Source organism: Barbus barbus (genome assembly GCF_936440315.1).
Source record: "Barbus barbus genome assembly, chromosome: 29".
NCBI lineage: Eukaryota > Metazoa > Chordata > Actinopteri > Cypriniformes > Cyprinidae > Barbus > Barbus barbus.
Genome location: NC_136757.1, coordinates 14,743,820 through 14,767,638, shown reverse-complemented (window position 1 = coordinate 14,767,638; position 23,819 = coordinate 14,743,820). Strand labels below are relative to the sequence as shown.

Below are 23,819 nucleotides of genomic sequence, written 5' to 3'. Positions count from 1 at the left end.
GTGGAAACGTGGCATTTGGCAAGGAATGTCTTCCTGTTTGGCCTTTTCTTCTTTCTATTTTTCATCCAATGAATCGTTTGATTTTAACTTTTTTTTTTTTCAGCGGTGCAGTGGGGGAGGGTTCTCACAAGACTTTGCATAAGGGAGTGAGGATGAAGTACAAGTTCAAGATTAATGAGATTCAGGACATAGGGATCAAAATATGTGGCACTGCACTCAATTCAGATTTTTTTTATAATTTGATCTTTTTGCAAGTAATGAAATGCCTTCAGTTATGCTGATACTTTGCTCAGTTAGTCAATTTTCATTCAGTATTCAATGCATGTGTATACAGTGGGGGAAAAAAAAATATTTGATCCCCTGCTGATTTTGTACGTTTGCCCACCGACAAAGAAATGATCAGTCTATAATTTTAATGGTAGGTTTATTTGAACAGTGAGAGACAGAATAGCAACAACAACAAAAAAATCCAGAAAAACACATTTCAAAAACATTATAAATTGATTTGCATTTTAATGAGTCAAATAAGTATTTGACCCCTTTGCAAAACATCCCTTTAAGAGAGTGCTCCTGATCTCAGCTCGTTACCTGTATAAAAGATACCTGGGACCCAGAAATCTTGCTGATTGATAGGGGATCCAGGGCCGGTCCTAGACATTAGGAGGCCCTAGGGAAAAATCATGTTGGAGGCCCCCCCACCCCCAATAAAAAGCACTTGAAACTAATATGATTCCTAACATTTTTATGTATACAACATTTTACATTTTTACAACTGTAAATGTTGAATATTTATACTTAAACAGTACAAAAACTTGGAAAATTACTATTTTAAATGTTTTCGAAAGAAGTATCTTATGCTCAAGCCTGGATTTAGCCTATATTTGATCAAAAATACAGAAGAAAAAAAAATTATATTGTCAAATATTATAATTTAAAATAATCATTTTCTATTTTACTATCCTTAAAAATACTGTATATTTCTGTGATGCAAAACTGATTTTTCATCAGCCATTACTCCAGTCTTGAGTGTCACGTGAACCTACATAAATCATTCTAATATGCTGATTTATTATCAATGTTAGAAACAGTAATTAATGTTTATTTTATAACCTGTGATACCTTTTTTTCAGGATTTTTTGATTATTAAAAAGATGTTTAAAATGTAAAAAATAAATCTTTGTATTTAATAAGTCTAAGTCTTTAATGTCACTTTTTATCTATTTAACACATCCTTGCTAAATATTACTGTTTTCTTTGTGTGTTTATTTTTTTCTGTATTTTTGATTAAATAAATGCAGGCTTGATGAGCATAATAAATTTATTTCAAAAACATTAAAAATAGCAATGGGTCAAAACTTTTGACCGGTACTGTATGTAGGCTACATATTCATCAAACTTTATCTAAGGGAATCTCTTTTTTTTTTTTGATGAAGATGTTGTTGTTGTTGTTGTTATTTTGCTGTTTTATTTAATTTAATCATAGTTCCAGAATACCACTTCAGTAATTGCTTTTATCATTTTTTCCCTAGCTGGGTGGGCAGGATTTCCCCCTCCCATTTAATCCATATTGGCTACAGATATTGTCATATCAATAATATGATATTATGTATTGCATTGTTACCCTAAATATGACACATATATACACAAATCAAGTGGAACAGAAAGGGTTTAGTATGCAGATATTAAAGGGCTTGTGTCTCACTTGAGTAGCCACATACAAGGGGGGCTGACTGTAACTTGTCCCTTTAATGGATGTTCCAAGACTTTCAATGTAAAGAAATCCTTTTCATCGCATATTTCCAGATATCATAGAAGCTGGAATATCGCCCAGATTTCACCTGTTCATCTATGTAAAGTTGCAGTACAGTCTTCTCCAGGTGAGGAAGCACATGTTTTTGATAGTCTACCTGAAGAAACTGATGTGACTGATGCAGACCAAAGTAAGGATGAAATGCAAGATGCCTACACAGAGAATTTAGCTCTAGTTTTACTTGGGTTTGGAGGCAAAGCATTTAGTCCCAGCCTCCACAATTACAGAGATAGCAAATGAAATGAAGACTCTTCAGGATATTCAACAAGAATATACAATGGATGTGCTGTCTAGAGATCTTGAACAATATGGTGTTTCTGCAGAAGTGTTATGATGTCTTGGTGAAAGTACATATGAGCAGAGTCTTATGCACAAAGCCTTACATGCTAATGGCCCTTACACACTATAGACGGCTGCAGTATTACAAAACACACTATAACTATGTTTAGCCTGTTGAAGTCACACTTGGTTACAATGATAGAGGACAGAAGAGGCACCACCATTACATTCCAGTACTGGAAAGCCTCAGTGTACTGCTAAAAGAGGGCAGTGCAACTCAGCAGTGCTTTAACAGCTCTCAATTTCTCTTCCGACACGGGCAGACATTCTGACAATTGGTGTACTTCCAAATCTCTGTCCAGTAGTTGTTCTGTTTCTTCCTCCATGTAGGGTGTAAGCATATCTGCTATTTTGAACTCTTTTCCAGGTTTGTAGGTTACCTGCAAGTCATAGGGCTGGAGTTTCATCAACATCCTCTACAGACATGGTGGGGCTTTCTGAAGAGGCTTTTTGAACACTGTCTCCAGTGGCTTGTGGTCTGACTATACTCTTACTGTCTTCCCATAAAGGTACTGGCTGGATTTTTCGCATCCATGCACAATGGCTAAAAGCACTTTTTCAATCTGAGAATACCTTTTCTGTCAGTCAGTCAGTGATCGCGAACCATATGCTACAGGATGCTCTTCCTACAGGATAACAGCTCACAAACCCTCTGAGCTACCATCAACAGAAAGAGTCACGTACTTGTTGACATCAAATTATCTGAGAACTGGGGCATTGCTCAACTGTGACTTAAGTGCCTCAAAACTCTTTTGCTGTGATGTTTCCCAGTGCCACTCCACTCCACTTTCCAGAAGTTTCCTCAGCAGTGCATTAGTCTCAGACAGGTTTGGAACAAACTTTGCGAGGTATGGAACCATGCCAAGAAACCTCATTAAAGCAGATTTGTCTTGTGGTTTGGGCATCTCCACAATTGCTTTGATCTTGTCTTGGTCTGGCTTCAGACCTTCTCCACTTAGTGCATGCCCGATGTACTTTATTTCATCCATTCTGATCTTGCACTTTTCCAGATTTAATTTCAAATTGATACTTTTTTACTCTCTCCAGAATCTTCCTAAGCCTTGCATCATGCTTTTCCACTTTTTCTCCCCATACAAGTATATCATCCATGATATTTACAACTCCTTTCAGGTCTTCAAGCCTTTGAGCTATGCACTTCTGGAAGACTTCTGGAGCTGACGATACTCCAAAAGGTAACTTCTTGAAACAGTACCTTCCGAAAGATGAATTGAACATGTATTTTAAAGTCTACCTAAGAAAAACTAAATTTATTTTCATAGTTCACAATAATGTTGACAATCCTTCAAAAAGGCATACAAACTCACATTATAGCATTTGAGGTCAAACTTAAATCAATGTTATCTGATCATGTTAATCCTATTCATCATGCCATTTTTTATTTGAAGTCTTCTCCTTTTGTGTGTTGTTTGTTCACCTGGGTGAGTTTAAAACCATCATCTATTTTTCAGTTTATGTCCTATCCATTTTTGTTTGTTACAGTAGAATGCAAAAGTTTTAATTTTTTCTATAGTTTCTGTCTAACCTCATGATCATCCTCCCGATGATGAAGTGGGAAAAATCCATATATAACATCAGGATTGTCATGCAAGCTGATCATCCATTTTGAGTATGCTTCAGCTGCATGGGCTTTAGTTTAAAACAACATCTGGAAAGTATTTCTCACCTCCCAGCACCTCTATCTTTTGTGTCACGAAGCCCTGGTAGAATCCCAAGCTCATGTTATCTTTAAGGATTTGAGACTATTTGTTATAAGAGGCATTAGTTGGAAGGAACCTCAAACCCAGACACCTTGATATCAATTTGACGACAAATATTAGTCAAGAATTGATCAAGATGTTGTAACATAATTTTAAATTCAGTTTGGATGACAATTTCTTCCAGTGGTAATTGAGTGAAAATAGGAAATTAATACCACACTGAAATTGGTTTAATGTATATGTAGGCAAATATGTTTGACGTTCAATTTACATCAAGTTTTTGACATCAGACAGTGCATATTTGACCTGTTTTTTTAATGTGAATTTGATGTCTTTTCAAAATCAATTGGCCACTGGGAAGTCACCTTTAACTCAATGTTCATGGCAGTTCTTGATATCAGTCTCTAAGAAACCCTTCAGGCAAGACAAGTTCAAAAAGCTGTGACCCGATGGACTTGACATATAGTGAGTGCCAAAAGTATCTAGTCCTTCAGTACAGAGGTTTTATTTCTTCATCATATTGTGACAATCCTTCAAAAAGACCTACCAACTCGTGATACAGCATTTGAGGTCAAACTTAAATCATTGTTATCTGATAAAGTTAATCCTGTTCATCATGCCATTTTTCCTTTTGTGTGTTGTTTGTTCACATGGGTAAAATTAAAACCATTCATCATATATTTTTCAGTTTATGTTCTGTCCTTTCGTGTATTGTTTGTTCATCTGGTAATTATTAAAAAAATTTAAAGTTATGGTAGAATGCTAGTTTTCTTTTTTCTAGTTTCTGTTTTTGTTACAGAAATATAAAACTATATGTACATTTCCAGCCTCTGGATCCTTTGGCATACCTGTTTGGAGAATATCGTGCAGCCTCTATGATGTATAGGCTTGCTTTTGCAAAACATAGCCCTGGTCTGGGAAAAACAACAACAAAAAGAAAGACCACTATTTTCCATTTGCATTTCTTTGGTTTTTATTTGGTTGTTTTCTTATTTTTGTTATTTAATAACTGTGTTCCCTGGTAAATGAACCAGTGACCTTGAAAAGTCATTGTGCACGGTCTTCATTGAACCAGTAGACAGTTTTGATTTAATGAATGATCTGCTACAGAACATGAAAAGATCTTGTATTTTCACTTTGCAATACATAACCACAAACACGCACAGGAATCAGACAACTGAAAGCAAAACTATTTTCTGCAGTAGCAGAACAAATGCAGTAACAATCTTCTGAAATCTATTAGTCTTGAAAAAAAAACAGCAACAGCTAAAACCTCTGCAGTCATCTTCTTTTTCCACAAGAGATATCAAAATGTGAAGTTAACTTGAACACTATACTTACTGGAAATATATTATAATATTAATAATTAATAATAATAAATAATAATATTTTTTTTTATGTGTGTTTATTTTTTCTATACATCTCTGTTTATATGATGTCTCACCTTTGACTAAAAAGCAATAAGCTGAAATATTCTTTATTATACATATTCTTAATATTCTTTTCATATCATTTGTTCTATACAAATACAAGGTCTTATGGTTTTGGGGAATATCTGCTACACTTGGGTCCAGTCAGATGAGCATCACAAGAAGCGTTGTATGTGAAATACAGGATGCCTCTCTTTAATTTACAGCGGTGTGAATGAGTTCCACGTTCAGGGCTGACCACACATCTACCCACCATATCATTATAAATTACATCACTGTCCCAAACCTCAAATACGAGTTCATGACCAAACTCAATTGATCCAAAATCATAGCTAATGTTCCATTCGGGATCATTATTGTCCATAACCACCCCAGTCTCCACATACATGAGATTGTACCAAACTTTCACGTAACAATCAGTTCGTGTGAAGAGATCTGCCTTCAGGCCTGCGGCTCTCTGCACCAACACTCCTAACTTGCCACGGCCGACTCGCATAGGACAGCAGCTGTGGTCCAGATTTGGTGTTTGTGAGCATCCTTGATTCTCCTTGCGATCTACAGAAAGCTTGTTCTCTTCAATATACTCAGTTACTGCCCTTTTTAGATTGGCACTAACCTCAGGATCAGCCACCAGATGATGGAGAGGGAAAATTGCATATGATATAACTTCAGGATTGTCATGCAAGCTCATCATCCAGTTTGAGTATGCTTCAGCTGGGCTTTGGTTTAAAACCAGGTCTGGAACGTATTTCTCACCTCCCAGCACCTCTATCTTGTGTGTCATGAAGTCCTGGTAGAATCCCATGCTCATGTTATCTTTAAGGATTTGAGAGCATTTGTAGGAAAGTGAGGCAATAGCTGGAAGGAATCCCAAAGCCACCTTTAACTCAATGTTCAGGCAGTTCTTGATATCGGTCTCTGAGAAGCCCTTCAGGGTTGCAAGACAAGTTCGAAAAGCTGTGACCCGCCTCACTCGCCCTCCCAGATGGACTTGGCGTATGTAGTGAGTGCCGTAAGTATCTATAGTTCTTTGGTACATAGGTTTTGTTTCCTCATCATATTGTGTTGCAAGTTGCTGGAGGTGTTTTGAGAATTCAGTGCTGAGCTCTGGGTGGTCTGTAACTCTGTAACTTTAAATGAACAACAACAAGTCATCTGTCAGCAGATTCTGGCTGTGGTTTCTAAATAAAACTGTACTTTGCCTGAAGTTTTATTTTTCAGTGTTTTTGACAGTAATTTGGTCAATGAGGTGATAAGAAACTACTTATTAAGCATGCTCTGGGTTTGTTTTTCAGATAAAACCTTGATTTAGCTGACTTTTCAAGTGATTTAGGACTAAATTGTTTGGTCGGATGAGGAATAGATGCTAATCTAAGCATCTTTGAGATAATGTCTCTTGCTCATAATACGCGATCCCAAATCTCACAAGTAAAAAATGCACTGATATTAAATTAACAAGCTACTTGCAATGCTGCTTTCTCTAAACTACATTAGGATCTTATGAGGCTTCAAATATGTTACTGTCTCTGAACAGCCAAAAAGAATTAACTTGAAAACCATGTACATTTATAACTTTTTTATAATATCAAGCTGGTATTCTCAAGTCCCTTTATCATTAACTACAAGAAACTTAAGTAGCCTAATGTAAACTGCAACTGAGCATCTGTTTTGTGTATCTCTTTGGATTCAACATGTAGGCCTATGAATTAACATCAACATTGTTAACATCAATTGCTTGTAGTTTCCACCTGCTCTGATATTTTGTCTACACTATGTAGCTTTGCTGCAGCTAAAAAAAGAAACTGCATGCATCTTGCGGAATAACTTTGTTTTGGTTGTGTTTTGGCTCTGCAGCTTGTCTGTGCGGATGAATGATTAGAGATGTATACAAGGATACACACCAACTTATTAGAGCAGATTGACAAATGAATAACGTTTTATTTATGACTCCTCAGAGGCCTGACTTTTTTAATGATCCATGGTCCAAACAATTATTGTTTGTGGCCAGTGTTGGGGAAAGTTACTTTTAAAAGTAACGCATTACAATATTGCGTTACTCCCTAAAAAAGTAACTAATTACATTACTGGTTACTTTTTACGGAAAGTAATGCGTTACATTACTTTTGCGTTACTTTTGCGTTACTTTTTAAATATGAGCAGGGCTTGATTGTTTGTTTTTAATATAAGAAGTTCTATTTATAGCAAATGTAAAAGCCCTTTCACACCAAAAAGTGTAATGAATAAACCTCAGACTGAAGGAAGAGTAAATTCACGTCTGTACAGTAGAACGCAGGTGAAGAAAGTTCAACCCTTTTCAGAAGCAATGAAGCACAATTGTTAGTTTATCTAAAGTCATTTGTGCTTATTAGTTTGGTTGAACTGGATCATCAAAGGTCAGCAGCAAAGACATTGGTTAATAAAATGGGATTAGATACATTTGTGTTATATAACATATTTAATTATTGCAGGTTTGCGTCAAATTCTGAGTTTACATTTCACTGTTTTAATTTATTTTGATGAGTGAGATAAATTAATGCACATTCACATTTAGTCTAGATCATGTTCACACAGCGCGCACAACGCCTCTGTGCTCCCGATTTCTCCCAACATGGGGACAGGAGACTTGTCAGTCAATAAATGGGAAAACAAAGGAACTGGCGTTACTTTTTTGAAAAAGTAACTCAGATATTTTCTTGTAAATTAAAAAGTAATGCGTTACTTTACTAGTTACTTAATAAAGTAAATCTGATTACGTAACTCGCATTACTTGTAATGCGTTACCCCCAAAACTGTTTGTGACCCAAAACATTTAGCTTAGTCCTCTCTGAGGATATGACGTGATACTCGCCAATGAATGACGTATGCATGCAATTTCCTGCGAAATCCGCCCCGCCAGTTCTAAAACACAAAATATTATAGTTTCAAGGTGTACAGGTACATCTCAGAAAATTAGAATATGGTGAAAAAGTTTTTTCCTTGTAACGTGTTTAAAAAAGTGAAACTTTCATATATTTTAAATAGAACTTTTCATATATCTTTTCATTACATGTAAAGTAAAACACTTAAAAAAAAAATTGTTTTCATTTTGATGATTAGAGCTAACACCTCATGAAAGTAAAACATCAGTATCTCAAAATATTAGAATATTTCCTAAGATCAATCAAAAAAAGGATTTGCCAAACTTTAGGATTTGCACTCAATACTTGGTCGGGGCTCCTTTAGCATCAGAGGTGTTTGAACTCCAGCATCAGTGAGGAATGGCATGGAAGCGATCAGCCTGTGGCTCTGCTTAGGCACTATTGAGACTTCAGCTCGTCTGGATTGTTGAATCGACTGTTTCTCATCTTTCTCTTGAAAATATCCCATAGATCCCATATGGGGTTCAGGTCAGGCATGTTGGCCAATCAAGCACAGTAATATCATGGTCAGCAAAGTACTTGGAAGTGGTTTTGGCACTGTGGGCAGGTGCTGAAGTCCTGCTGGAAAAGCAAATCAGCATCTCCATAAAGCTTGTCAGCAGATGGAAGCATAAAGTGCTCTAAAATCTCCTAGTAGATGACTGCATTGACTCTGGACTTGATAAAACACAATGGACCAACACCAGCAGATGTCGCAGTACCCCTTTCGGTAATGACTTTGTGGACTCTTTGTGGAGGGTGTCTATGATCTTCCTCTGAATTATTGCCAAGTCAGCAGTGTTCCCCATTATTGTGGTTTCAAAGAACAAGAGATACCCAGAATTTATACTGTAGGGATGGTCATTAATTGAAACTCAAATGTACATATTCTAATATTTTGAGATACTGATTTTTGACTTTCATGAGCAATAAGCTCTAATCAAAATTCAAACAAAAAAACTTTTGAAGTGTTTTACTTTACATGCAATGAATCTAAAATATATTAAAGTTTCACTTTTTGAAATACGTTACAAGATAAAATGAACTTTTTCACCATATTCTAATTTTCTGAGATGCACCTGTATTTGGTTAAAGGTTTAGAAGATGGATTTTTTTTTTTTTCAAAATATTTTTAAAACTGTTACATAGTTTACAATTGTCCAGATAAGTGACCACCAGTGTATTGTTGCCAAAATGGCTGAGGTTATTGTATGATGTATAATTTGTGACATCCTAAACCTTAACAGAAGCCTTATTAGCCTTAACAGACTAATTTATATGTTATTTAGGAATTCTTAGATTTCAATTTGCCCACCGCAGATGAGATATGAGACAGCTAAATAAATGCAAAGTATGTAACAGGATAAAGATCATTAATTGTAGGCTTATGTGCTTTCTCAGTTATCAAATCATCTAACAATATTGTATGCACGTTCAGAGATCCTGAGAAAGGGTCAGACTGTAATCATTCTGTGAAGAAGTTAAAAAGTCATTACAAATACAATGCAAAAAGAGTCATAAACTCATATGGACTTACCTGTAATATATGCAGCTGATCTCATGGAGGACAAATGTTGCCTTATCCATTGCATTCTGAGATTGGGCAAATTTCGCAATATCTGAACAGCTCCCTCCAAAAATTGCCTTTCCTGTGTCATCCAGGCTGAGGTCCATTTCCCAGTTGTTATTGATGAGTGATGTTGAACTCTTCATTAGGGAGTCAACAGAATGATGAAGGGCACTAGAAAGCTGTTTGCTGCAGCGGCTGAAGGGACGCCAGTCCAACACAGCTGAGGGAAGTTTTTGTATCTGCCCTCCCTGAAATCGGTTCTTGCAAACTGTACAAGCGCCATTATCCATGTGTGACTTCACATTAATCAAAAATGCACCTTTACGGCCCATCCTGACAACATCAAAGCCTTCGCCCACCAGGTTGTGACCAGGCACAAATGGGGATTTCTCACATTCTACCTGAGAGCCTGTATGGCAAGCTGAACCCTTGTGCCAGTGTGTCAAGATCAGAGAAATACAGAAAAACACGTGGAAAACACAGTGATTTGTCTCCATGATGATGTCTAAAGAGAAAATGCAGAGGGTTCAAATGCTGATATTTCATTATTTCTAAGATGGAAAAAGATTTATGAGGCAATATACATGCAGAGTTTACGTAATAATAATCATGATAATGTAAGAATTTTATTGTAAAAATCGCATAGACCTAATCAAAGTACAGAATGCAATTTAGTTTTTATCATTTATGGTATCGAAATCTGCTTAAATATCTTATCTGTTTAAAAAAACATCAGTTTTTACCTACCAAGAGTAGCTTTCATGCAGCAGTCTATTCCAGCTGTGTTATACCACCATATTGACCTACTTCAGAAAAATCCTTTTCTCTGTTTTCCTTTCCAAATTACAGTTTCTTCATTAAATGTTTTTTGCTGGAAATGGAGCACTGTGAAGACTGAGTCTGTGGCATTTGTTGAAGGGAGTGTCTCCTGTCAGCCCTTTTCTTCTGTGCTGGACAGATTTCATCCACTGGCTGGTTTAGAGTTGTTGTTTTTTTAGTGAATACCAGCTGTGCGGTGCGGTGGGGGGTTCGGATGAGGGAATTGAAGATGAAGTGCAAGGTCAAGATTAATCAAACAGGACATGTGGATGACAAAATGTAGCATAGGGCCTACTCCTTTTTACTTGCAGTTGCAAGACAATGGATATTATGAAATGAAAATCATAGGCCTACTCTCAGCATATTGCATGGGAAAGTACCAGTCGGAATTTTGGATATATGGAAACACACTAATGTCATGTTTTTATTTATTTATTTATTTAGTGTATACATTTTATGGAGGAAAATGCCAAATTTAACATTACAACAGTCCATGTAAATGCATGAAAAAACTATAACGATTAATTCAATTAATTTTAATGTCAAACAGAAAGGTGTTGGTTGGGATTTTTCAGTCAGTGCGATTATTACGCCAGTAGGTGTCATCAATTGATTTTTTTTTTTTTTTTTTTTATGATCAACGAAACAATTTGTTCAAAAATATTCATTGAGGAACAGATTTAGAGTGTTGCGCAAAGAGTCGAAGACGCTCGACTATGTGACTTACGAGAAGTTGAGATGATACTAATTCAATAGAGAAACTTGTTAAATGGAAGTAGTTATATTCAGCTATAGGCCTATATTAGGTAGATGAACATGTAGGCTAGATGAGTGGCTTTCTTAATTCCTGTTATTTTGAGTGTAGGTGAGATGAAATAAGACTTGGAAGACATGACATCTTTGAATAATAACTGTTGTCCAGATCAACACTTTTTAACTGAATACTCTGGGCAAACAATAGCACAGTGCTATTACGGGCTTTCCTGTATTTAACATAGAGGAAGACAATTAACTGGGATTTGGAGATTAATAATGATATTCTTATATTGTTACAGTGTTTGTCTTGTAGTTTCTACCAAGAAAGCAACCGGTACAATTATAAATTTAGTCATTTAAACTCACTAGGATTTGATGTCCTTTTTATTCACAAGGTTAAGTCAGGTTCCTGATCGTATTGCATACAATACGAAGTTAATGACATTTTCTCTACATATCTTTAAGAACTCTTTATTAGTTTTCAAAAAGAGAGACACACACATATATTAGTCAAATAAAACAGTAAAAAATCATGTTGTATTTAAAACCCATATGTATTTTCCTGAGCTGCTCTAAAGCTAATTCATTTCAGAGTATTCTTATTTCACAACAATCTGTAAAATAGACTACTGAATCATTTACTTTACAGCCTTTCCTCACACTGAATAATTTTATATTTTTTTCATTTGTATAATGTTTTTATGACATTCATATAACAAAAATACAATATATATGTATATATTTTTAGATTTATTCCTATGCTTGGATTGTTAGTTGTATAGCGTTGCCTTTAAAGAATGCTTACTGACTGAGATCACTACTAGTATAATTGCTGTAACTGTTACTGCTGCTGCCAACTATTTCTATGTCTAAAAATATTCATTATAACATTATAAATCATAAATGTAAATCTCTGAACAGTCGTCTTAAAAACCCTTATGATAGTAAGGGTTGAGTGGGGTTTTCATTTGCATTCTCATTCGGTTGTTCTCTCTGAATCTCTATACTGCTTTCGTTTTCACCCTCACTTTGAATCTCTTCATACCCTCTGCTCAAACTGATGGCAGAAAACCTCTTTCTCCTTTTCATAAACACTGTTCCTGCAATCACAAGTGCAACCAAAACCATTACACCAATGGCTACACCAGCTTTTTCTCCTCCAGACAAATGAGAAGATGATGTGTCAAGCATTGATGCCATTTGATTAATTTCACCAGGCTTTGCCAGTCTCCACATCTTCGTTTCTCCAACTCTCACCCAAGAACGCTCACCATCTGTCATTACAGCTACAGTATTTGTTGCAATCATGCTGACCATTGGTGGTCTTGTGAATGGTGGGAGGCGGATAGGCATTAAATGACCACCAGTGAACACACCAGACTGGACACAGTACAATATCTGACAGCCATCACTAATGGCAGCAAGATGTTGGCTGAACTGAGGTGGACAACGATTTTGACCCTTTGCAAGAGGGTTGCCAGATTGGCAGCTGAAGAAACCAGCAAAAGGCACAGAGAATCTTGTTCCGGCCTCATAATCATTGCTCATACAAACCATCATACTATTAGACAAAAAGTGTTGGGGAAAGTAGTTTGGAGGACAGCTATTAGATTTGGTCAGTGGGTTTTGCATGCCTGGTCTAAATATACCTCCAAAAAGATATCCAGAGTACTCAGAGGTTTTCTGAGTTGAGGAACACCAGTAAGTTTCAACTTTTGCATGACGAACACGGTAAGCATCACCACATATTTGGTTACAACAAGTAGACAACCATAAGAAACCACATTTGCGACAGTGGCTGTGGCATTCATAATGATTATAACCTCGTTCTACTGTCTCAGAGCGTAACAGAGTGGTGTTGTACTGCTGAGGGCAAGAATAATCACCAGTAGCTGGGTTTTTCTGTGCTGTTTCATCGCAGATAGCATTTCCATCTGATGTCAGTGGAGTGCATCGTTGGTAAATGCCTCCAAAGCTAAGATTGGTGACTGGACCCTCACAAGATGCATCATCTACATTTGCTTGAAAGTTGAAATTTTTGGAATCTGGATTTACACAACCAGGAATAGTATTTACTTTATAATATTGCTCTGCAGCCTGACGAACTGATGAAGCCATTTTATTTATTGTTGGTACTGGGAGGTCTGGGAATGTTGTTGGATTCAGAAAATAGTGAATCGGCAGCCCGGAGCGGTCAATAGCCACCAGATTATTGAGCGTACTCTCTTGCCACTTCTGCAGAGTGATGCCTGGGTAGAATAAAGCTCCTCCATGGCTCTGAATTAATGAATATGTGATGTTACCCTGATAACCACTGTTTTGAGAGGTTTCATGGGATGTACTGCCACCAATATCAAATTTAACTTTGTCAAAAAAGTTAAATCCTGCCGATGCAGTAACAGAAGACATGTCTGACTGACTGTTAGAGATGTAAGACATTTTTAAATAGTCCTCTTGCACCAAAGTGGCACCAGCATCAACACTTGTGATGACATGGGTGCCATAATCAAGTATGAGTTTCTCTGACAGGTAAGTTGCTTGACGAGTTTGATTGTTTTCAATAGCATCTGCAATTTCCTCCGCCTGTCGAGCAAACCGGGAGTCCAGAGTGAAGTCAGGATACGCCTTAACTGTGTACAGATGGTTACGGACCTGAGAAACAATTTTTTGGTAATATGAGAAAATGAACAAAGCACTGACTATCAGCATTATTTGTTTTTTTAATTTTCATTATTATTTAAGACACTCATAAAATAAGGTTTTATTTATTTTGGTACAAGAATTGGTTAGATTTTATGATGCAATAGTGCAGGTTATTCAAAATTACATTTTTACTAATTTAGAAATACTTAAAAATTCTGTATTCATCCTGCTCGTCTATATAGTGCATAGAACTCTCAATATGACTTTTTTTAACTTTTGTACTTACTTGAACTCGTGCTGTTACAGAACTGTCTTTCACTTGGTGTGTTTTCATACGATGGTTTTCTGTGGAGAATTTTGCATTGAGCACTGAATAAAAAGAAACATCTGCATTGATGGAACTTGAAGTTGAGCTTTTTTGTTCCAGCCATGACGTTATGATCTCAGAGTTTGTTTCCACTCCGCTCACTTTCTGTGGAATGACAAAGACTTCATCTGGAATGAGATAGACACCGTCTTCTGTGGTCTGACACTGGGAATAACTCAGATTCATCACCCGGCCCATGTCTATGTTGCGCAGGTTATCCCAGCCTCCTCCTGGTAGAACCTCCAGCGCTGATAGACTTGAGTTTTTGCGGCACAAACGAAGTCCATTACTGGGACGAAGGTTGAGAGGATGAAGTTTGCATACACTGATAAAACAGCAGAGCATCAGCAGACAGAAGGCTCTCGACTCCATGGTCAGCAGATGCGTGTTTCACGCTACTTTGCAGTGATGTGACCTTCAATAAATTATATCTGGAAGATTTTAGAATTTGGTAAGTTCCTCAATAAAGCAACTTCTGTGTTTCACATCCGTCAGAAAATAAAGTCATGAGACTATGAACTTCCTCTTCATATATTGGCTACCTTGAAGTCACAGACAGACAAAAGAATGTTCAACCTGTGTTTTAACATTCAGTTAAAGGACAGTTTTATGTACAGAATGACACAAATATTTTTGTTGTGCATTATAGCCCTTTTCTTTGGTATATTTATCTATACAATTCCGCTAAAGTTTTCTGGGTTTTCATAATGTTCTATATTTTTTGATGATATAGGAGTTTTTTTTTTTTTTTTAACCATTCACTTTTAAACAAGAGGAAATGAGATTGTTTGCTGCTTCTTGATTTAGAGCATGGCATTCACAGGCCTTTTCAAATCTCTCTTCAGCATGAGAAACATTCAGAAATTGCTGTGCGTGTAGATGAAAAACCCCCAATAGGTTTCATTTTCATCATCACTTTTATCACGTGGTGGAACAGTTTTATGCAAATGGACTTTAGATACAGTAATGCATATATAGTGAGCAGGAAATGATGTCATGCTCAAGGGCTTCTGTTTTGTTTTTTTGTTTTTATATAACAAATAACAACAAATAACAAATCTTATCAATTAATATTAAATTCACAACATTAATATATACAATCTACTGTTTTTCCACAACATTGCAAACCAATCAGCTTTGAGCTTTGTATTTGTATTTAGCTAAGAGTACGAGATGTGATGTTTACATTCTCTGAATGTAAATTTTTCAAGGCCATAATTTACTAAATTATGCAGCAGAAGTTATTGGTTGAAGGGTCCAAAAAGTACTTTTGAATGCTCAAAGCCTGACTGCACCTTAATAGAACCACATAAAGAACTGGGTTAAACTGATAAAGAAACAGGAGATATAGCAACTTTATATATTTAGCAACACCATTTTTAAACCTCTCTGGTCTGCCCATTTAGTGACATATTGTACTCAGTTCAAGCTCGGTCTAACAGTTGTCAAATAAATATTGACAGGGCAGGTGTGTGGGATGAAACTATGAAAATGAGCCCTACTGCTGTTTAGGCATACTGCTAATATGATGAGAGGCTCCTTTCTCATAAGAAAATGCACAAAAAGATCCATGACCATGCTGTATAGGAAGTTGACAAATATTTATTTCTTCTTCTTTATTTCTCACCCAAAAACCTTATCACCTATAGAGAATGATTAAGACAAACCAAAATACACACATTGTGATGGACAGATTCACAATGACATAACACTGCTCTTAGTGTAACCAGGGACGGATTAACGCACGGGCAGGGCCCTGGACCAGAAGGGGGCCAAGCCTAAATACTCCCGTAACGAGATTTCAACCGTGCCCCCTCAGATTTTTGAGGCAAGTGGATTTTGAATGCAGCTTCCAAAAGACAAAAATAGACTAATACATTTTTTATATATATATATATATATTTGATAAACGATCACACCGGTGTGATTAGATCATTCAGTGCGGCACATCATCAGCTGCTTAATTCAAACCTTCGCTGTCTGGCACGGAGCCAGAGACATCCGCGTTTTTAGCTACACAGCACTGTGCATTATAACCAGTCACACATGATACTGTTGAGCTTATGAGTACAATGGCCAATAAGAGGCATTCAGATGAGTCATTGCTGAAACAGCTGTTTTGTTCAGTGTGAGAGCTCCCTGAATGAATTCTGCTCTCTGCCGATTTCTCTCATCAGAAACAACAAAGTGCACATGTGCATAAAATCTAAGCAAGATATTCATTTCACAATGTAAGCAACTTCAGTGATTAATGGGAGTTTTTGAGAGTGCTTGAATTCTGGCTAGACTTAAGTCATAATGTTCTTTGATTATGTAAATGCTATTTGCTCTCTTTCTGTACAATATCAGGGCCGGATTTACCTCTTATCGTGACATAGGCAAAATTATATTTTGGGCCCCCTTCCTTATTAATAGGCCTATATAATTACCACCCCTGCAAACAAAAATATTACGGCCTTCTTTAATCAGTCCGTGCCCAGGGCACCGCTGCGTCATAATCCGTCCATGAGTGTAACCGTTAAGTTTCTGTTTCTGTCTCAGCTAGTCATACACTCAAGTTATTCATTTATTTATTTATGAATACCTGAAGTATCACCTATGGGCAATTGATATTGAAAAGACATCAAATTGACATCAACTGACAAAAAAACAGGTCAAATTTTCAAATCCAACTGACGTCAAAAACTTTACATGACACTGATTTGATGTAAATTGATTGTCAAACATATTGGCCTACATATATATTAAACCAATTTAAATGTGCAATTAACATATTATTTATATAACTTACTATTTTCACCCGATTACCACTGAAAGAAATTGCCATCCAAACTGAATTTAAAATGATCATCTTGATCAAGTCTTGACTAATATTTGATGTAAAATTGGTATCAAGGTGCATGCTGAGCAATGTAAAAACTTAATACACTGTAAAAAAAAAAGTTGAGCAAACTTTAAAAATTTAAGGCAACCAGCTTCAGCAGATTTTTGAGTTTTCGCAACTTATTTTTTTTAGGAGATTTTTGAGTTTTCTCAAATTTTGTTGTATGAACTTAAAACAACAAGTTCAGAAAACTCAAAAATCTGCTGAAGTTGGATGCCTTAAACTTTTTAAGTTTGCCCAACTTTTTATTATAATTTTATCACGTGTGTCATGAATCTGGTTAATGAACTTCCATTAACTCACCACCAGAGGCCACTTGCTCACCACATGGACTCTTGTACCACACTAACTGTTGCACGCCACCTCAGACTACAATTCCCATCATCCATTGCACTGACGACACATACAGCTGATTGCACTGATCACACACCCTACATAAACCATGGACTTCCTCTTCCTCTCTGCCGAGTATTGTATTTATCACTCCCCTAGTGTTAGCTGCCTTACTGAGCAAGTCTGTGTTTTTCTGTTTAGTTCCAGTATTGTTCTGCATTTATAACTCTCCTAGTTTTAGCTGCGATACGGAACCCTCTTTGTTGTCTTAGTCTTGCCTTGTGTGTTTTTTAGTGTTTCGATTCTTGCCCGTGTTTTCTGGATTTACCCTTTTGCCTTGCCATTCGGACTCTGTTTGCACCTCGATTGGATTATTGCTCTCGTACCTGGATTACCCCTTCTGTCAAGCCCCTTGGACTCTGTTTGCACCTCGATTGGATTATTGCTCTCGTACCTGGATTACCCCTTCTGTCAAGCCCCTTGGACTCTGTTTGCACCTCGATTGGATTATTGCTCTCGTACCTGGATTACCCCTTCTGTCAAGCCCCTTGGATATTGTGCACCGATCGCCAATCACGCCTAATGTTTGATGAGCTAGAAGTCTGTACAGCAAAAAGTTAACCCAAAGAGGAAAAAATATCACCGCTTCACTCAAAACAGAATTTAAACTCCAAGGGTGCATGGTTTTTGCAATGTTGTGAGAATATGAAATATTATATTTTTAATACGTTGAATGTGTTATTATAATGTATTATTTATAACAAACAGAATACCGTGAACATGATAGCATAAGTTTATGATATTTACTGCAGAATCCAAAGTGCTTAAAGTCTATTGTGTAGTCTACTTCCTCAATAATTTCCACACCCTTGACCTCATTTTATATGAATGCAAACACAAGCACAGTCCCCAAGCACACATGATGTTTTGTCTTTGGCTGTGTATCAAAGTTAAACTCTGTTGGCAGCAAACCTTATTATGATGATTTCATAATTGGTATGCTTTATTATAAACTATCATACCCCCGGTTTCACAAACAAGGCTTAAGCCTAGTCCTAGACTAAAATGTAAGTCTGAGCTGTTTCAACTGAAAGAAACTTGCACTGACTGATCTTAAAACATATCAGTGCCATTTTTTTGTCTCAAGATTCACACCCGTAATGTTTTTTTCTAAGGCACGTTTATAAAATTACTTAAATGTCCTAATTGAACAATTTTTATACTGCTTTTTGATATATTTAAACTGTTATTAATGTTTGTTCATTTTCAATTAAAATGAAAGGTATTGTAGTCTATAGATAATCAGATGGAAGATGTGATAGTAAGTGTAACTATTTGTGGTCAAAGAAAACAAAGTACTCAAAAGTATGACTTATGGTAAGCTATAATTTGGTCAGGAAAAACCAAGTCTGCCAAATTGATTAATGTAAATATATTTACCCATTTTTCAGACATTTTATCCAATGTGCAATTTGTAATCCAATTTGTAAATCCAAATTAATATTTAAAAAAAATACTGCATTTTCCACAATATTGCCAAGCATATTTCCGTATTTCTTCCCAGGCAGATCCTGTCATGCCCAAGAACCTTGTCATCTGTGGAAAATAGCTCAGTTACACCTATTGTGTGTATTAAAAATACACACACAGTGATGGATGGTGCAGATAATCAGCTATACTGTTTCTGTTTCAGCAAGTCTTACACAGAAAAATGTTTATATATATATATATATATATATATATATATTTTTTTTTTTTTTTTTTTAGTTTTGCCTTGTTTTTTCTTTTTTCTTTGATGTAAAAGCTTAATGGAGGGAGACTATAAGATAATAAAGATAATGTAGATAGCATTATAAATAGTCTCGCTATTTGCCTTCTGTACATGCAGAGTGGACTGGCAGTGGGCATGAACTTTTTTCACCATGAAGATTTCAGGTTTACATTTCCATAAATTAAAAAAAGAAAAAATATATTTTTTAAATGCTGTAACCTTGTTCGGCCACTTTTCATCAATGTTGTGAAACAGTATTTTTAAAAGTACAAATATTTCATGTAAAAATGGCATGCACAATGATACTTTTTAAATGCTGTTTAAGTAATAAAAATAATGATCTTACAGATAGTTCTTCTGAAGATTGTCCTGGTCTTCTTGGCTTAAGGTGCAATCACAATACACTTTTTAACTTCTGTTCTCACACACACACTTATATATGGAAGAAAGCAAAACACAAACACGTGCAAGTACCAAAGTTCATGTTTGATGACCTACAAGTCTATACAGCGTAACAAATAAAGAATGAAATGTCAGCTCTTGACTCAAAATGAATATAACTTCAAGGCTGCATGGTTTGCAATGTTGTGGGAAAATTAAATAGGTATTATATTTTATATTTTTTATGTGTTATTATTTGTAATCTATTAATTATAATAAACAGAATCCCTAGAACATGATATCACATGTTTATAACATTATGAGTCCAAAATGTTTTGTGTACTTACAGTAACACTTCCTCACTAATTTCCACACCCTGACTTCCTTATATACCTTTTATTTATATACCTTTTGTTATGTTTTATATTATGTTGTTATAATGATGGTTATGAAATGTTATGCTTTATTATACTCTACCCATGTTTATAATTATTATTGTTATTATTATTCCTATTCATATACCAGGGCTCCAAACTGCGACTAAAATGGTCGCATTTGCGACCAAAAATATTAATTTGCGAGTGAAGTTTTTGCTGAGGTCGCCACTGGCGACTATATATAATTTGCATGAAAGGACTTTTTTCACGATTGTTTTGCGCTCACATCTTTTGTTATGTTCACGTATTAAACTTACATAAGACGATGCGCATCAAAGTTATACTGGAAAAGAATTTCAAACAGTCCTCGTCTCTGCCGCACACAGTCTGCTGAACGCAGTGAGAGAGAGACCTGAAAGGTGATAATATAAACACCAGTACCCCGCGTCCACACGGTCCGTGTATGCGTCCGGATTGCGCGAGCGGAGAGTATCGCACTTAATGCTCAGGCGCGATCTCTTTAGCACCTCAGTTAAAGCAGCAAGTGAACCCATTATATATTTCGATTTACTACTATAGTATGAAATGAACATGATCAAAAGGTAGGCAATAAGAAAGCCTATAGTAGCTACAACTTACTGAAATGTTTTATGTAAAAGCTCATTGTTTCAAACTGAGGAAATGTATAAAGCTTGTAAACATTGCATTGTAATACAATACAATACGTCATGACTTTACTTTTATTCTCTCAACCCTTCCTATTGTGTGAGTGCTTCTAAGAGAAGTTTGTTTGGCCAGCTTGCAGTTCTGATCAATTGAAATACAAACACAGAGGGGGAGGGTGGGGGGGCAGGAAATTCCCTATAGGCTCAAAAATAAATTATTTTCCGGATTGCACCAAAGTATGAATACATTTTGCTGGTTAATGTTAAACTTATTTTACTGCTTACTGCTGCTTTTATGTTTGCATTTACATTTTCACTGTTGATATATTGTATATATTATTGTATTCTACTATTATTGTATTATTGTAATATTGTATTCTACAGAGAAGCAGATGAGAGATACTGAATCTTATTGCAGGTCAAAAGTATGATTTAAGTCATTTTTTACTTGGTTGGGAATTTACATTCATGGCAAATACTTTTGGTAACATTTTATATTAGGGATCACTATTCACTATTAACTACTTGATTATTAGCATACTAGCACATAAACTGTTTATTAGTATTTATAAAGCACCAGTGCCTTATTCTGCATGACCATTTTCTAACCCTACCCAATATCTAAACACGACTTCTACAATTACCTTACTTCTTATCAATTAGGAACAAATTAGGAGGTTATTGAGGGAAAACACATTTATTATATTATGTTTTCCAGTTTATGAGAAAGTGAGCATGTGCTTACAAAATGTATTATTATTAGTGTTATTATTATTAATAATAATAATGTTACATGCAATGAGTGTCTTTCATACAGTGGCAATCAGAATTATTCAACCCTGCAAGACATTTTGATGCCAAGAGCAAAATTTTATGAAAACAATTCAGCAAGGCATAAGCAGCCTATTAATGTATATAAATACACATTTGAGTGATTGAATGTAACGTAGAGGGGAAATTAAATAAATACATACACACATAGATACAATAATGGTACATACATACATAAAATTGGCTCTAAACATTAATCTACAAAATTATTCAATCACCAAAAGTCCAATTTTGTGCAGAATCACAGAGTCTACAACACAACTATAGGATGAAAAGTTGAAAAAGTTTTGAAGCGTGGCATCTACTTGTGGACACCAATCAGACTGAAGTGCTGGTCAATGACGGCACAGGAACACAGGGACTTCAAAGAATCCATGATGTCCTTCATACAGTCAAGACTTCCACTTCCTGCAACAAAAAAGCACCCACATAACAAGACCGGTCCACCTCCATGTTTGACCATGGAGATGGTGTCCTTCTGCTCATAAGTTTGGCCTTTTTTGCACCAGACACTGATCTGTGAGTCCAAAAAGGTCACATCACTCCATAAAACATTCTTCCAGAACTCCACAGATATATCCAAATTCATTTTAGCATTATCAGATGGCTTTTTATGTTCTTCTTGAGTGGCATTCCGCAAGATGTCCTAACATGAAGGCCATTCTTCTTATACTCTGCACTGAAATATCAACTTGCAAGTCATTGGCAGTGAGTTTTTCTAAGTTGCTCTAATCAAATATGTAATTCTCCTTGATGAAATCGTCCTTTTTCTTCAACATGCTCAAAGTTTTCTGGTACAACACAGATCAGTTTACCCTGTTGTAAATTTCAAAACATTTGCCTGAACTTAAAATACACTATAGTATAAAATAATTGCTTTCTTGGATAGTAATTTCTTTCTTTTTTTTAAGGAACAAGTGACGTAATTACACATAAGTTTTGTCAAAGACCATAGAATCCCTTTGGGACTTTGGCTTTATACAGGTTATTCCACTAGATGGTGATATTTGAACACCAGCCCCAGTGCTCTAACCTTAATGTCTAAACAAGGACGACTAAAGCACTTAGCACTCTACTGCTTTTCAGATAACACCATCTAGTGGAATAACCTTTATAAAGCTCGTGCGTAATTACACAAGTCACTTTTCACTACAATATTGGGCTATTTTTAACATTTATCCGTTAGATATTAAGCGGACTGGGCATCCAGGCTTAATACCCATCCGTTGGTATCATTTGCCTTTTTACATTTCTTTGTTAAAAATAAATAAGCTATTATAGAATTATTAATTGTTTATTAGCTTTATATGGGATTTAGGCTAATATGAACTTTGGTCTGTTGTAAACAAAATGTGTTTAAACGTAGCCTAATACATTTAATGAATTGTGTAAAATAAAATACTAGCCTATAGCTACTAATAAAATAACCAAGTTGAATGCATCAAGAGACAAAAAGGGTTTTGTTAATTAGAATTTTTTTATTTTTACAAAGCATTAAAAGGATGCAAGAATCCTTAAAGTATAAACAAGTTATTATCCTGTCAATTACTTTTTGGCAGTTTTTGCTTTGCTTGATTCGGCTCTTCGATTGGCTCTCTTGGGTTTGGTGGTCTTCTTGACCGCAGCTGTCTCGCTGGCTTTTTCAGGACTTCTCAAACTTCTCCTTCTCTTCTTGGGTGATTTCTTTGACCCAGCAGGTTTCTTAGCCGTCTTTCTCTTTGTCCTCTTCGCCTTTGGCTTCTTAGGCTTTGCAGTAGCTTTCGAGCCGATCCTAAATGATCCAGATGCTCCAGTGCCTTTGGTCTGAATCAGGCGACCGCTGGCCACCAGTCGCTTTACTGCCAGTTTGATGCGCGAGTTGTTTCTTACAACATCATAACCACTGGCATCCAGAGCTTTCTTCAGAGCGACCAGAGAGACGCTCCTTTGAAGATGACAAGATCTTGAGGATCAGATCAGACACGCTGGCTCCTGACTTCTTGGCCTTGGACCTTCGTCTTGGCGTTTTAGTAGCAGAAGATGGAGCGGCTGTGGACATGACTGACAGCTTATTTGAGCTGGAAAGTCAGCTGGAAGGAGATGTCTGATGAGACTGAGTTGGAGGGCAGACGCGTGCATTTAAAATAGTCACCATGAGAACCGTGTAGACTCTAGTAATCATGATTTCAGCGCCTTTTTATGCGCCGCGATTATTTGTGTTTTCCGACCAATAGAAAGAGTATGTTTTC

General features: G+C 36.1%; 2 protein-coding genes and 1 pseudogene across 3 annotated transcripts; all 3 read right to left on the bottom strand.

The window, feature by feature from the left end:
- Positions 1 to 5,403: 5,403 nt before the first annotated feature.
- LOC306849343 (perforin-1-like) lies at positions 5,404 to 10,261 on the bottom strand (the record flags this gene model as incomplete). The annotated part of the gene is made up of 2 exons (XM_079384293.1): positions 5,404 to 6,427; positions 9,732 to 10,261. 2 exons carry the CDS (start codon positions 10,259 to 10,261, stop codon positions 5,404 to 5,406), a joined length of 1,554 nt encoding a protein of 517 aa, XP_079240419.1.
- Positions 10,262 to 11,025: 764 nt separating this feature from the next.
- Positions 11,026 to 14,849, bottom strand: LOC306849698 (macrophage-expressed gene 1 protein-like). Its single transcript, XM_079384941.1, has 2 exons — positions 14,269 to 14,849; positions 11,026 to 13,991 (listed from the first exon to the last, which is right to left on the bottom strand). The coding sequence occupies exons 1-2, from the start codon at positions 14,719 to 14,721 to the stop codon at positions 12,276 to 12,278; spliced, it is 2,169 nt and encodes a 722-aa protein (XP_079241067.1). The 5' UTR covers positions 14,722 to 14,849; the 3' UTR covers positions 11,026 to 12,275.
- Positions 14,850 to 23,136: 8,287 nt separating this feature from the next.
- Positions 23,137 to 23,629, bottom strand: LOC306849089 (histone H1.5-like; annotated as a pseudogene). The gene has a single exon. The product of its transcript is annotated as a histone H1.5-like (transcript).
- Positions 23,630 to 23,819: the final 190 nt, after the last annotated feature.

Coding starts and splice junctions, on each gene's coding strand:
- LOC306849698 (XM_079384941.1), bottom strand. CDS start 14,721: ATGGAGTCGAGAGCCTTCTGTCTGCTGATGCTCTGCTGTTTTATCAGT. Junction 13,992..14,268: donor CTGTAACAGCACGAGTTCAA/GTAAGTACAAAA, acceptor ATTGTTTCTCAG/GTCCGTAACCATCTGTACAC.